The 13,341-nt window shown below is 36.2% G+C and overlaps 1 protein-coding gene across 1 annotated transcript; it reads left to right on the top strand.

Moving 5' to 3' along the window:
• The first annotated feature begins 10,748 nt into the window (after positions 1-10,748).
• Positions 10,749-11,693, top strand: LOC101968406 (olfactory receptor 11H6). Its single transcript, XM_021720874.2, has one exon. It carries the CDS (start codon positions 10,749-10,751, stop codon positions 11,691-11,693), a length of 945 nt encoding a protein of 314 aa, XP_021576549.2.
• Positions 11,694-13,341: the final 1,648 nt, after the last annotated feature.

The raw sequence follows: 13,341 nt of genomic DNA, 5'->3' as shown, positions 1-13,341 counted from the left end.
GGTCTCTTAACATCTCTTTTATTGTTAATTTTATTTTTAAGAGTATATCCATTATCTTTAAAGCCAAAAAATCTATCTTTATCTATCTTTAAAGTGATCTAGTCTATTGGTGATGCTTTCTGTTGGATTTTTTATTTGTAATTAAATCCTTAATTTCCAAGATCTCCATTTGGTTCTTTTTCAGAATCTCTTTTTATTAAAATGAGCACTCACTTCCTACACTTTCTAAGCTCATTCCTTATGTCTTGTTTAGCTTGTTGAACATTTTAACTATGAACTTTCTAAATTCTTTTCCAACATTTTCTCTACATGGTGTCAATGGGGTCAGTTGTTGAAATGTTATGGGTTGTTTGGGTGGTTTTTTCCTCACTTTTTCATACTGCTTGTATGTCTCCCCATCTACTGAGATGATTATTGCTTATTCTTTTATGCCAGGAACTATTTAGTGAGTTTCTTTCTCTTAAGAGCCCTGAGTTAGATGAATGTCCAGGTATGTATAATTTCACTCTGTGTGTGTTCTCTCCTGTTCCCAGTATAGGCACCACTTTGAGAGAAGATACTGAATCCTATTCATTACAGTCACTTCAGAGTAAAGCCACATAATATTCAACCTTATGAAAAAAGAAAAATATATTGATATCAATCTTTACAGTTCCTCTACTTCATGTGGAAGGTTTTTTTTCATCTTCAATTATGAAAGATAGTTTTGCTGGGTTAAGTAATCTTGGTTGACATCTATTTTCTTTTAGAAAATAATATAGACATAAACTTGTAGAAAAGTTCTGGAATAGGTTGAAAATTAGTTATTAAATATAGTAGAATTGGTATTATGTTATATAGGGACTAAAAAGAAGAGTGGAGAAAAACTGGACAAAAGAAGAGAAGAAAAAAAGGAAAAGGAAAGAAAAGAATATTACAAACTGAGGTAAAAATAAGAAAAAAGTGAATGGAGAGGGGAGTTTGAGGGGCAATCATGTATGCAAGAGGGATAAGAGGAACAAGGCAAACTTGGAAAGCAAAGATAAAATGATTCCAATTAATATTAGAAGAAATGCCATTAAATGGGTTGAGGACACAATATTGAATACTAGGGCAAAAACTTTCAATCAAAATAAAGACAATGATAAAAGTTGACATTACTTATGATAAATCATGCAAGGTGAAGAAAATTTTTATTGAGTCTATGTTTGAATTTCATTTCAGTTTTAAGAAGATATCCATCATTTTTTGACTTTGAATTCTCCCAAAGGTACAAGAGCAGAGAAAGTAATTTCCCTATTTGCTGTGGACTTTCCACCAGCCAGCTCTCACTTGTCAGACCAGGGACCTGAGGCTGGATTCTCAAAGGACACAGTACTGTGTCTGATGATTGTTTCTATTGTTTCTGTTACTAATTACATATATTAAGTGCAGAGCATTTTAAGAGTAATGTTAAATTATATTTAAATACATTATTACATTTCTAAAGAACTGGTATATTTTATGTTTATTCATTTATTATAAAATCCATTAACTTAACCCAACCCTTATGAAATTTGTGTATAAGTTCAAAATATGTTTTTAATTTTCTCAGAACTAAATCTAGTGGTTTAATCCAATGCAATAAATTTATAGGGAACAGAGAGAAAGAAAGATGAGGAAAATGTTCAATAATTAGAAAAGAGAGAGAGAAGAGACAGAGAGTTGGGTGTCTCTGTTCAGCTTGATCTCTTTGGTACTACAGAGAATATGGGAACTTCCTTTCCTCTTAAAATTTCTCAGAATATGCTAAGTGCAAGAAAAAACAATAAAACATTTCCAGGACACACTGAGACAATTGTTGGAGCCTGCTCTGCTCAGAATCTCCATAAGCACATCCTACAGATCTCTGGAAAGTTTATCTGAGAAACTGGAACAATATGAGGATGGACAACCCAGTGCTCTCCTGGAACCATCCAGGCCTGATCCTGCTATGGATTAGGCGGATTACAAGAGCTGGTCTACATACAACTACCCTAGACCTACATGTTATCCTACCTACATGGTAGGATAATAGCTTCCAAAAGATGCCTGTGCCCTGATTCCTAAATGCCACACAACCTTTCATAGCAAAAGAAACTTTGAAGATATGATTGAAATAAGGATCTTTTTACAGTTTTTAATTGACACATAGATATTTTATATACTTATGGAGTACAGTGTGATATTCAACACATATATAAAATGTGTAAACGTCAGATAGGAGTAGTTGGCTTATCTATCACCTCAGATATTTATAATTTGGAATTAAGGATCTTGAGACAGAAAGACAGTCCTGGATTATCTGTGTGGCTAATATAATACAAAGTTCTTCACAAGTGAAAGAAAGGAGAAGAACCAAAGTCAAGAAGGAGATGTGAAGTTGGAAGCAGAGGTTAATAGTTTTACTACTGCTGTCCTCAAAGATGACAGTAGTAGCCACTAGATAAGTAATGTAGGAGACATCCAAAAGCTAAAAAAGGAAATAGATTCTCCCCTACAGTCTCCATAATCCCTGCTGTCAACTGAATTTGGTTCAGAGGAACCTACTACAGACAATTGTGATCTTGAACTCAGAGGTAATACAATGTATTGTTTTTAGCCGCTATAGTGTCTGTTGTTTCACCAGGAGGAAATAATACAACCAATTAGATAAGAGGTTGAAATAGTTGGTTTGTGGCAATGTGATGAAGGAAACTATGTGCCTAGAAGGACATATCTTTTATTTTGACTGTTTAAGTGGCTACTTCACAAATCAATATACAGTGTAATCCTGTACAACTGGACTAGAAGATCAGAAGATAAACTGTTGGACAGCATGATCCAACTTTGCAGCTAGCTTCAAAATCATGACATTAAGTTTACAAGTTGAAAGAAGATAAATCTAGGGTACATTTATTCAAGAGACAAGGAAAAATTATTTTAAAATGGTTTTGTCAATAAGAAATTCTGATGATAAGCCAGAAACCAGGGTGTTGGGCGGGGCACACTTGTAATCCCAGCAAATCAGTAGACTGAGACAGGAGGACTTAAGTTCAAGACCAGCCTCCACAACTTCATTAGACCCTGTCTCAAAATAAACAAATAAAAAGATCAAGTGCCCCTGGGTTTAATCTTTAGTACTGCAGAAAGAATGAAAGAGAGAGAAGGAGGGAGGAATGGAGGGAGGGAGGAAGGAAGGAAGGAAGGAAAGAAGAAAAAAAGAAAGAAAAAGATTAATTCTGTTAATGTTCATAATGAAATTTTAGTGCAAACTCAGCCTCAAATGATTAAAATGCTGAGCAAGTTTTGATATGTGAATTTGTTTCCAGAAGTAAGAAATTTCTCTAAGATGGTTGAAACTTGGCCAGGAAAGGAAGAGAAAACTTAATAGGGGAGTGGTAGGGAAGAAGGAAAAAAATGGAAGGCAGAAGTAGATGGGGGCAGAAAAGAAATTGAAGGGAAAAGAAAGTGGGGAGGAAGTAAGGAGGAGGAAAGGTAGGAAGAAGGGTGGAGGAAACTTTAGTCAAACTAACAATAATGGAATTTAAAACAAGTAATGTTGGTGGGAAACCCAATACCAGAATAGAATATGAAAAACAGGTGGCATCATTATGTAGTTGTTTATAGCCTGAATTAGCCAATGATGCAGACTTTCTAGGAAGGGGGTGTCTGTCATTGCCTCATTGAGAAGCACAATAGAGACCACTGGCTGTAGAATCAGGTGAGGTCTTCTGTACATTCTCTATGAGAAAGAGATTTTATATGGAGCCTCTCTGCCCCTGAGGCCGTTGGTGACTACTAAACTGAGTGGCTATGTAAGTTTGGAGATATATATCTATATGTATATCTATATATAGATATAGATATATATCTCTTAGAATATTTGCTTATAATTAAATCTTTTCTTTTATGACCAATGAAAAGAAAATTTCAGAGTTAAGTAAAACAAAAATTTTTTCTACCTTCCATTAAATGTGGTGTGAGAATTCCATACAGATGAGATATTTATGCCTTTTGCAGAGTTAAATTATTGCCAATGTTTTTGTTTCATAAACTTTTATAATTCACCTTTCCAAACAAGCAAGTAATATGCTCAAAGAAACCATTAAAATGAAAAGCATCCAACTGAAAAACAGTATTTAACTTCTCAAAAAGTTTATTTGGAAGTTGGTTGTTTGAATTGAAGCAAATTCGTCCTTGTGAACAGATATATTATGATCTAACTGGTTCCAATGTCCCCCAGAAGGAAAAACCCTGAGAAGACTACCACACCCTTGTGCCTTCTTAAGACTAGATAGATAGATAGATAGATAGATAGATAGATAGATAGATAGATAGATAGATAGATATTTTGCTTTCCTCTTATATATTATAGTATAGGATATGGTAATTTAAACAGAGCCTAACCCAATTTTTCTAAGATATGGTAGGGGTGAAGGTGTTGGGATTTCTATTTGGAATCTTAATTAATCAGATCAAACATCCTATACCCACAAGTACCACTTTGAAACCAATGTACCCATATTCATACCCCCTTCTGCAGCCAGTTCAGGGGGATCTGCCTGCCATCTGGACAGCTCCAGCTCAGCCTATGCCAGATAAACCCCTCTGCTGCTCTATGAGCAGAAGAGCCATTTCTTATACTCTTGTAAGAAATGTGTGGCTTTCACCCACTGTCAACCTGATAAGGTCAAACATAAAATGGTGATAGCCCCCAGAGAATCATTTCTATACTCTTCTTGTTTTCTACAGCAGCTCTGTCAGACTCAAAGCTGGAGACTTGCCCCAAGAGGCAGCTGGCATAAATCCATTGGGTTCATGGGCAAGTGATGGACCATCTAACTTGTGTTTTCATCTGAGAGAAATGTAACTGAAACATCATCTCTGGATTCATAAAGTTCTAGTAACATAAATATTTGTGGTACACTTGGAATAAAATTAAACATGCTATAATAACAAATAATTAAAATCAAATAATCAACTCCCTTTTTCTTTGAAAGAAATGAAGTAAGTATCATAGAGGCTAAGAATCTACTCAAAAGCTCCTAGAATTTTTATCCCCTCTCCTACTTCCACCTCCAAATCCCTGGTACCCTAACTATCTTTAGCAGTCAGAGATGGAAGCATCCGGGGTGGGATGTGTTCTACCACTGAAACAGTCAATTTTCATCATCTCCTTTGAATAGAATTCCTCTCAAGTCTCGGCCAACGTCCAGGAGCATCACCAATGCCTTTCTTATAGATCTTATTTCCTCACAATTTATTTCACAGTTTTTTTTAAGTACAAAGGAAGCAATTGGTAAATATCTGTGTATCATTCTCACTAGATACAACTCTAGGTGGTTTTACCAAAGGTTCAATCACTGAGGTACATACAACCAAATTGTACCTTGTGACACCAAGGAGATAAGATCATTTAGGGGACACATGCCTGGGTTTCCAACCATCCTGATGCATAAATACAGCCACACTAGTTGGACAGCAGTTTCATACAAGTCACTTCTTATAATTTTTAAAGATTACAAGAAAACTACCATTACTGTGATGTTTCTGAATACTACCAAACAGATTCACTTATCTGTGATCTTCAAAAGAACTATTTATTCAATTATAAAAAACATTAAAATGGGGGCTGGGGTTGTGGCTCAGCAGTAGAGCGCTCGCCTCATACGTGCAAGACCCGGGGTTCAATCCTCAGTACCACATAAAAAATAAATAAGAGAAATAAAGGTGCTGTGTCCAATCACAACTAAAAAATAAATATTTTTTAACAAACATTATAATGGCCCAGTTTTACCCCCAAAAAAATAGAAGAATAAAATTCTTTAACACATGATAATTTTATAACATTTCACTGTATTTAATAAAGCTTTATTGGAACAGCCACATGCATTCATTTTAGTGTTGATGACAGCTACTTTTGCAATACAACAGCCAAGCAGAGTAGTTTCAGCAGAGACTGGCCCACAAACCTAAACTATTTAAAGATTGGCCAGCTCTTTGTACAAAGCTTTACAAAAGTGACATCACTGTCTACTGAAATGCTGGTTACTATGTGAGTTGCCAAATATTTACACCCCTAAGTGGAACCTGGAGAGCTCAGGGATGATATACATATGTTCTTTTACCTCACGGCTGACTGGCATTTTCTCCAAAGAACCCTGTTTTATAGTTGCTGGCTTAAATTTGTGGATTATGTATGTGGACTTTTGAATAATACAGTGTATATGAGAAAGAGAGAGTTTCTCCACGTGTGTGTTTGACAAAATAGCTTATGAGGTTGAAGATGTTAAGAACTCAAAGACCACAGCTTCGAAATTTTATTTAATTGTAAGTCTGCATATAAGGGAGAGGCTGATCTGATTTTATTTTTAAAAGAGTTATATGGCTAAGACATATATTTATTTATATATAGTATATCTTGTATATATTCATATTACATAAAGCATATACATTTAAGTATTTATGTATATAATATGCATATTTAATATGGATATATATATACTGACTCCTCAAGGAGAGTATTGTGAGTTTGAAGGTTATATTAGACTTTAATATAATAGAGGATATGTGAAAGGTTATTCATTCTGACCAATAGTTTTCTTGAGCCCACAATGAAATGTGCATTGGAGCAAAGGATTAACAAAGTTGAATATTACATATATATTTTTATTGATCTCTATGTGTTTCTTTCTCAAGATTATCTAAATATAAATCTGTCACCATCTGTCTTTATCTTGTTATTGCGTGATGACTAGTGATTTTACAGCTCACAGACACACAAAAAACTTCAGCTTCCCCAGCAACTCTAGCAACATCTCTGGCTTCATCCTCCTGGGCTTTCCTGGCACCAGGGAGGAGCAGATCCTCCTCTTTGTGCTCTTCTCCCCTGTCTACCTCCTGACCCTCCTGGGCAATGGCTCCGTCATCCACACTGTGCACTGAGATCAGAGACCCTATACCCCCATGTACATCCTGCTGTCCAACTTCTCCTTCCTGGAGATCTGGTAAGTCACCTCCATGGTCCCCAACATGTTTACTGACTTCCTTGTCTAACACCAAGGTCATCTCCTTCTCTGGGTACTTATTCCAGTTCTATTTCTTCTTCTCCTTAGACTCTGCAAAATGTTTTTTCCTGGAAGATATGGCATTTTATTAGTTCCTTTCCATCTGCAGGCCTCTACATATCTGACCACTATGACTTGGTATCTTTATACCAATTTTGTGGTCAACTGCTGAGTTCTTGGTTTTCCCTGGTTCTTGATTCCCATTATCATAATTTTCCATTAACCTCTGAAGCTTAATAGTTCAGGGATGTTGCTAGAGTTACTGGGGGAGCTGAAGTTTTTCGTGTGTCTGTGAGCTGTAAAAACACTAGTCATTACCCAATCATAAGATAAAGGCAGATGGTGACTTTGATTTATATTTAAATACTTATTTTAATATTTAATATATTTTAATACTTCTGAAGCTTAATACTTCAGTTTAAGTGTCCACACAGTCCCATCACCCAGTATATCCCATCACTGAGGAATATAGAAGTTTTTGCTTCATAATAATTCTGACAGAGACTTAATGTCAAAAAATTGGCCATTGTGCCTTCAAACACAAAAGGCTTTATGAATAAACATTCTGAAAGCCAAATATTTGAGCATCCTAGGATATAAATGTTCATCATTTATAAAAGTGTTGCTACCATTCAAAAGACAAAAATATTTCTACCCTATGAGAATAATGCTGAGAAAATCAATACATTCAAAATCTTTCCATTGTTTATTGAATATCTTGTAGTCATATTATTAACAATGCTTGGTCTCACTAAAGATGTCTCAAAAAAATAATAGAAAAACAGTCCTGTTCCATACCTGAGATAGGATGTACCTGTCATGCTTACACATGCACACACACCGAAGCATAATGAAAATAAGGGGTCTAAATATGTGTGTCATATTTTAACCAATGCCTTAATTATTCAAAGGAAGCAAATTTCAAAATCGTATCAATTTTTAGTGACATCTGCTAAAAACACTGAAATAACCAAAGGCAAAAATAAGGAGATGTATTCAAGAATTTCAGCATTTCACTATATATTTCCATGGTCTGTGCTTCTAAATTCTGGTCACAGTGAGAGAGTACATATTTATATGGGTATCATGCTAAAAGCACAGAGCTGACCAGGGAAATCAAATTGTTCCTTAAATTTTTTAAACAAAAAAAATTATTTAAAATTTTTAAATTAAGTAGCCCTTATTGAGCCATTGATTAAGTCAGTAGAAATAATATAAGAACTCTAATGCTGTAACTCTAATATCGACAAGTAAAAAAATTCCAAAATCAATAGGCTCAAAATATGAATAAAATTGAATGTGAAATAACAGCAGGATAAACATGTTTTACCTAAGCTGATGTTCCTTTAGTATTTGCACCATCTTAACAGTTACCCATGAATAAAAGAAAATAAATGTGTGCACCAAGAATTGCATGAGACAATGTGATTACCACTGGAGACTGGATCCCAGGAGCCCCATATGAGCTCCCAATAGAAGGGAACACTGGGGATTGACAATCATGAAACAGAAAGCCCACTTTTGCAATCCACCAAAGACTATATCCCTTAAGACAAAGAGGTGGGTATCAGAGCAACATAGATTAAGTCTCTCCTAGATAGTAAATATGCCAGTCTCTCTCCAAGCCTATGTGCACACCACCACTATGGTTGCTGGCTGCCTTCTGCCCTGTCTTTTGCTGCAGTGAAAACAGAAAATGATGAGACAGAATCACCAATTCCTTGAGAGGATGATTTTAGAAGAGGTACAAGTGTAAAACAACCCTAACCCATGCCCTTTAGCTCTGCCTTCTTTTGGGTGACTGAACAAACATAATCCCAAAAGTCACATGAATTGATGGAAAGAGATTCATCTTTACAAGCCAGAGGGTTGGGAAACTCAGGGAAGTGAAGGACAGGAGGATGAGGAAGAACCCTCAGAAGTAAATAACTTCTGTCTTTATTAACCACAAGTTGGACTCAGGGAGAATGAGCTCTTTAGGGGAACAGATATTTTAGTGAAGTGATATTTGGAAGGATTAACACAAAATGGTTTATCAGGAGCAGGCCTGAAAGCCTTCTCTTATTTCCACAATGTTTATTTTAACAATGTTTTCTTTTTCCAAAGAGCAGGTGATCAGCCTCTAGGAGGGGAGAGCAATGGGATAATGGAGCACACTGGATTGGTGAGTTCACTTCCACTTGATATTCCTCACCAAATATTTCTTGCTGTTTTACTTTGTCCATGTGGTTTTGAGGTACTCAGAATTCCTGCTATAGAGGAAATGCCCACAGATATTCTATGCCTAAGAGGATCTATACACAGGTTTTAAAAAGAGTCTTCAATTGGGGTGTGTTGTGAAAACTTCAAAATCTCTTCCATCCTATGCAATAATCAAACTTATCCTTAAAAGGTATGACCTGATGTGATCTGGAAGGCAGCATATTTTTAGCTAACATATTACTGAATACTCTTCACTATAAACTTCTATAGTGTTTGGGACTGTATTCTGTACCTACGTTTACCTGAATAAAACATCACACTATCATTTGCACTTTAAGGACCAAAAGACTGTCCTTCATTAATGGAAAGCATCCTTAAAAATCAATCAAATATTAAGACAAAACTTCTGGTAAACAAGTCCTAGGTGATTCCATTGGCTTTGTTTTCCCTCTCTTTTGATGGAAGTCAGGCCATGTCCCAAACTGAGTCTAACTCAGGGAGGAGGATCTCATGAGGATTCTCCCTTCACTTTCCAAATAACTCCAGTCTTCCAACTATAATGAGATTCAAATGACTGAGGGGATGGAGAAACAAGAGAGAACTCCTATCCAGACAGACCTTCTGTGTCTCCCACTTTTGCCTTGGAACACACAGGTGTCTGCTTGGGAGTATGATATCTGTGACCCTCTTCACTCATCAATAAATCAGGATATCAAAAATCTCCCAGAAATCCTGATACTCCACACAGAGATCTGAAATATCTTAAACTATATTCCAAATTCAGTATCACTTCTTCTACATATAAGTGGACTTAACATAGACCAAGGTTTTACAGACATTTTATAAGCATAAATGATGGAACTAAACTGAAACCATTATGCACATGTCTGAAGAGTCAAAGATTTCTGAGTGAACAAAATTTGTTGAACACACAGGTAGGGTGGCACTTTTGACACTTTATGTGTGGGTCATGGTACACACCAACTCTGATAACTTCAACAGTAATGCAGAATGAAAAGTGAATAGCACAATAAGAGGTGAAATACAGGAAGATTTTATGGTGATATTCATTATCTTTTTCTCTCTTCATTCCTCCTGTGATGCCTATAATTTGCGTATCTCATTCAGAAAATTCAATTATTATGAAGGATATTTTTTATGTCATTCTAAGAAAATGAATACATAACTTTTACATCTCCTTCACAATTTCTATTTATTGTCAGTAACCATCTCCAGCTGTTTACCATAGATACTTAATTTGTGAGAAAATTCAGAAAGAAAAATGAGACAGAGTGAAAGGGTTCCGAGTCTGATATAAAAGCATTCTCACAAAGTTTGACAGTCATTAGAGTACAGTTATCAATATATTCCTCAGCAGTTTACTTAATAGAATAATAAAATATGAGGAATTTACAATCTCAAAAATAAGGGAACATATCAGAAGTTTAGGAAATGAGGTTATACATGATGTTATTTTTTCTTCTCTGCCCTTAGGAAGCCATGAATGTATCAGGAGCCAATATGGTGACTGAATTCATACTTTTGAGTTTTTCCTGCTCCAGAGAGATCCAGATCCTCCTCTTCATGCTGTTCCTTGTGTCCTACGTCCTGACACTGTTGGGAAATGGGGCCATTGTCTGTGCGGTGAAGCTGGACCACAAACTCCACACCCCAATGTACCTCCTGCTGGCCAACTTCTCTTTCCTGGAAATCTGTTACATCAACACCACTGTCCCAAATATGTTAGGAAACTTCCTGTCTGAGACAAAAACCATCTCTTTCACAGCCTGCTTCCTGCAGTTCTACTTCTTCTTCTCCTTGGGCACCAATGAGACCTTCCTATTGCCCCTAATGGCGTTTGACCGATACTTGGCCATCTGTCGGCCTCTCCACTATCCCACCATCATGAGCAATCGTCTCTGCACAATCTTGGTGGTCCTCTGCTGGGTGACTGCCTTCCTCTGCTATCCAGTGCCTATCTATTTTATCACTCAACTCCCCTTTTGTGGCCCCAATACCATTGACCACTTTGTCTGTGACCCTGGTCCTCTCCTGGCCCTGTCCTGTGTTCCTGCACCTGGAATTGAACTTTCCTGTTCCTTATTGAGTTCAATTATTATCTTCATCACCTTCTTCTTCATCCTTGCCTCCTACACCCTGGTCCTCAGAGCTGTGTTTCGTGTGCCCTCAACTGCTGGAAGGCGCAAGGCTTTCTCCACCTGTGGTTCTCACCTAGTTGTGGTGTCTCTGTTTTATGGAACCGTTATGATGATGTACATCAGCCCAAATTCTGGGAATCCAGCTGGGACACAGAAGGTTGTAACCTTGATCTACTCCTCTTTGACCCCACTTGTAAACCCACTCATCTACAGTCTCCGGAACAAAGACATGAAGGCGGCCTTGAGAAAAATTAAGATACTCACTAAAATTAGTCAAAATTCATGAGCGCTCATAAGTGGATCATATTTTCTCCCCATTTGATCTCCCTCATTTCCATCTTCAGGTGACATTTGTGGCTTTATTCATTTGCATTTAGAGACAAAGTCTCAAATTCAACTTCTGACTATCAACTGATAGACAAGAACATACTAATTAAAGTAGACATCGCTCTCAAATGAAGATTTGGTAAAAGGTAATTTGAATTAAATGACCTTCATGCCTCTATTTAGACCCTTCTACTCTAACCTCCAATAACTGCTTGCCCTTTTTTTGTGAAATCACTCGCCTAATCCTTGTTCTCATAGTCTTTGACTTTTTAGATGACTTTATATTTCATTCTTGCACTTAACTTTTCTAATAATCTAATCATATCTATTCTACTTCTAATGGAAGAGCAGAGAATGCCTTTTTAGCTCAGATGAAAGAAATTTGGTGCTTATCAGTAAACCATAACTAAGCCAAAATTTTATTTGACATCCAAGTAACTAGCAGCAATCTAAACCACTGTCTCCCAAACCTATCTGATTCATAATTACACTTCAATACTTTTTTAAAGAACAGACTTGCAGGACTGTCTCCAAATTTCCTGAGTTAGAATCTTTGAAATAGACCCTGAAAATACTGACTTTAACTTTACTCAGTTTTTTCTGATTCATCTAGACCAGCACCAGCCCAGAAACGGATAGTTAGAGCTGCTATTTTGAATACTATGTGGCACAGGCAAAAAAAAAAAAAACATACAAATCTTATACTAGTTGAGAGAAGTGAAAGAAGATTCAGTGAGCTCCACAGGTATCTCAAGCACTCATGATGGTAAGAGTAGCAGGTTTTTCCTAACTTGACTTCAAGTCCTCTATTTATAACACAAGATGTAAGTTACATTATTCTTAGCTCTTATTGCCTGTGCCAGATAATTAAAGTACCTAGAAATAAGTTTACATTTAAAAGACAATTTGTAAGTAGTGGATCACACTTTTGGCTTAATTTGAAATGAAATAAATTTGAGTTGAGCACATAAACCAGTAAAGGTAGAAGTACACATAGAAAAAAAGAAGAAAAAAAAACAAAGGAATATGTTGTTATTTCCAAGAGATTTTTCCCACATATTTGGTCAAAAATAAATTGGTCAGTTGATGTCTGGGATTGAGATATTTTGTTTATTCATTCATAAATCATCATATGCTCTGTTACATGCATTGGAATGACATCGGTGTCAAAGGTAAAGTCCCTGCTTCCTGAGGGAGATAAATCATAAATAGATAAATACATAACTCTGTAATCTTAGTAACCATACATAGTAAAAAAGACTAAGGAAAGTATACACATAGAAAATGTCAGAATAGGATAGCCAGCAATTTTGACAGGATGGTTAGAGAAAGTCCTGTGAGGAGGTGATATGTCGAAGTGAGGGAATAAGCCATGGAAAGATCTTGGGAAATCAAGTTCCAAGCAAATACAAACTTAAGTTTCAATTTTCAAAGAATGAGATAAAGTTAGTTTGGACAATACAGAAAGAAATGATATATGAGGCTCAAGAGGTAGACAAGATCAGACAGTCTGAACTTCTGGGTCATTTTATATGACTTCATGGGGAGTCTGATCCACTACATAGTAAGAGGAGGGCTTAATGAGAATCCTACTACTTGCTCAAACT

The sequence above is a fragment of the Ictidomys tridecemlineatus genome, chromosome 5 (assembly GCF_052094955.1).
Source record: "Ictidomys tridecemlineatus isolate mIctTri1 chromosome 5, mIctTri1.hap1, whole genome shotgun sequence".
Taxonomy (NCBI): Eukaryota; Metazoa; Chordata; class Mammalia; order Rodentia; family Sciuridae; genus Ictidomys; species Ictidomys tridecemlineatus.
This window is presented reverse-complemented; position numbering and strand designations above follow the sequence as displayed.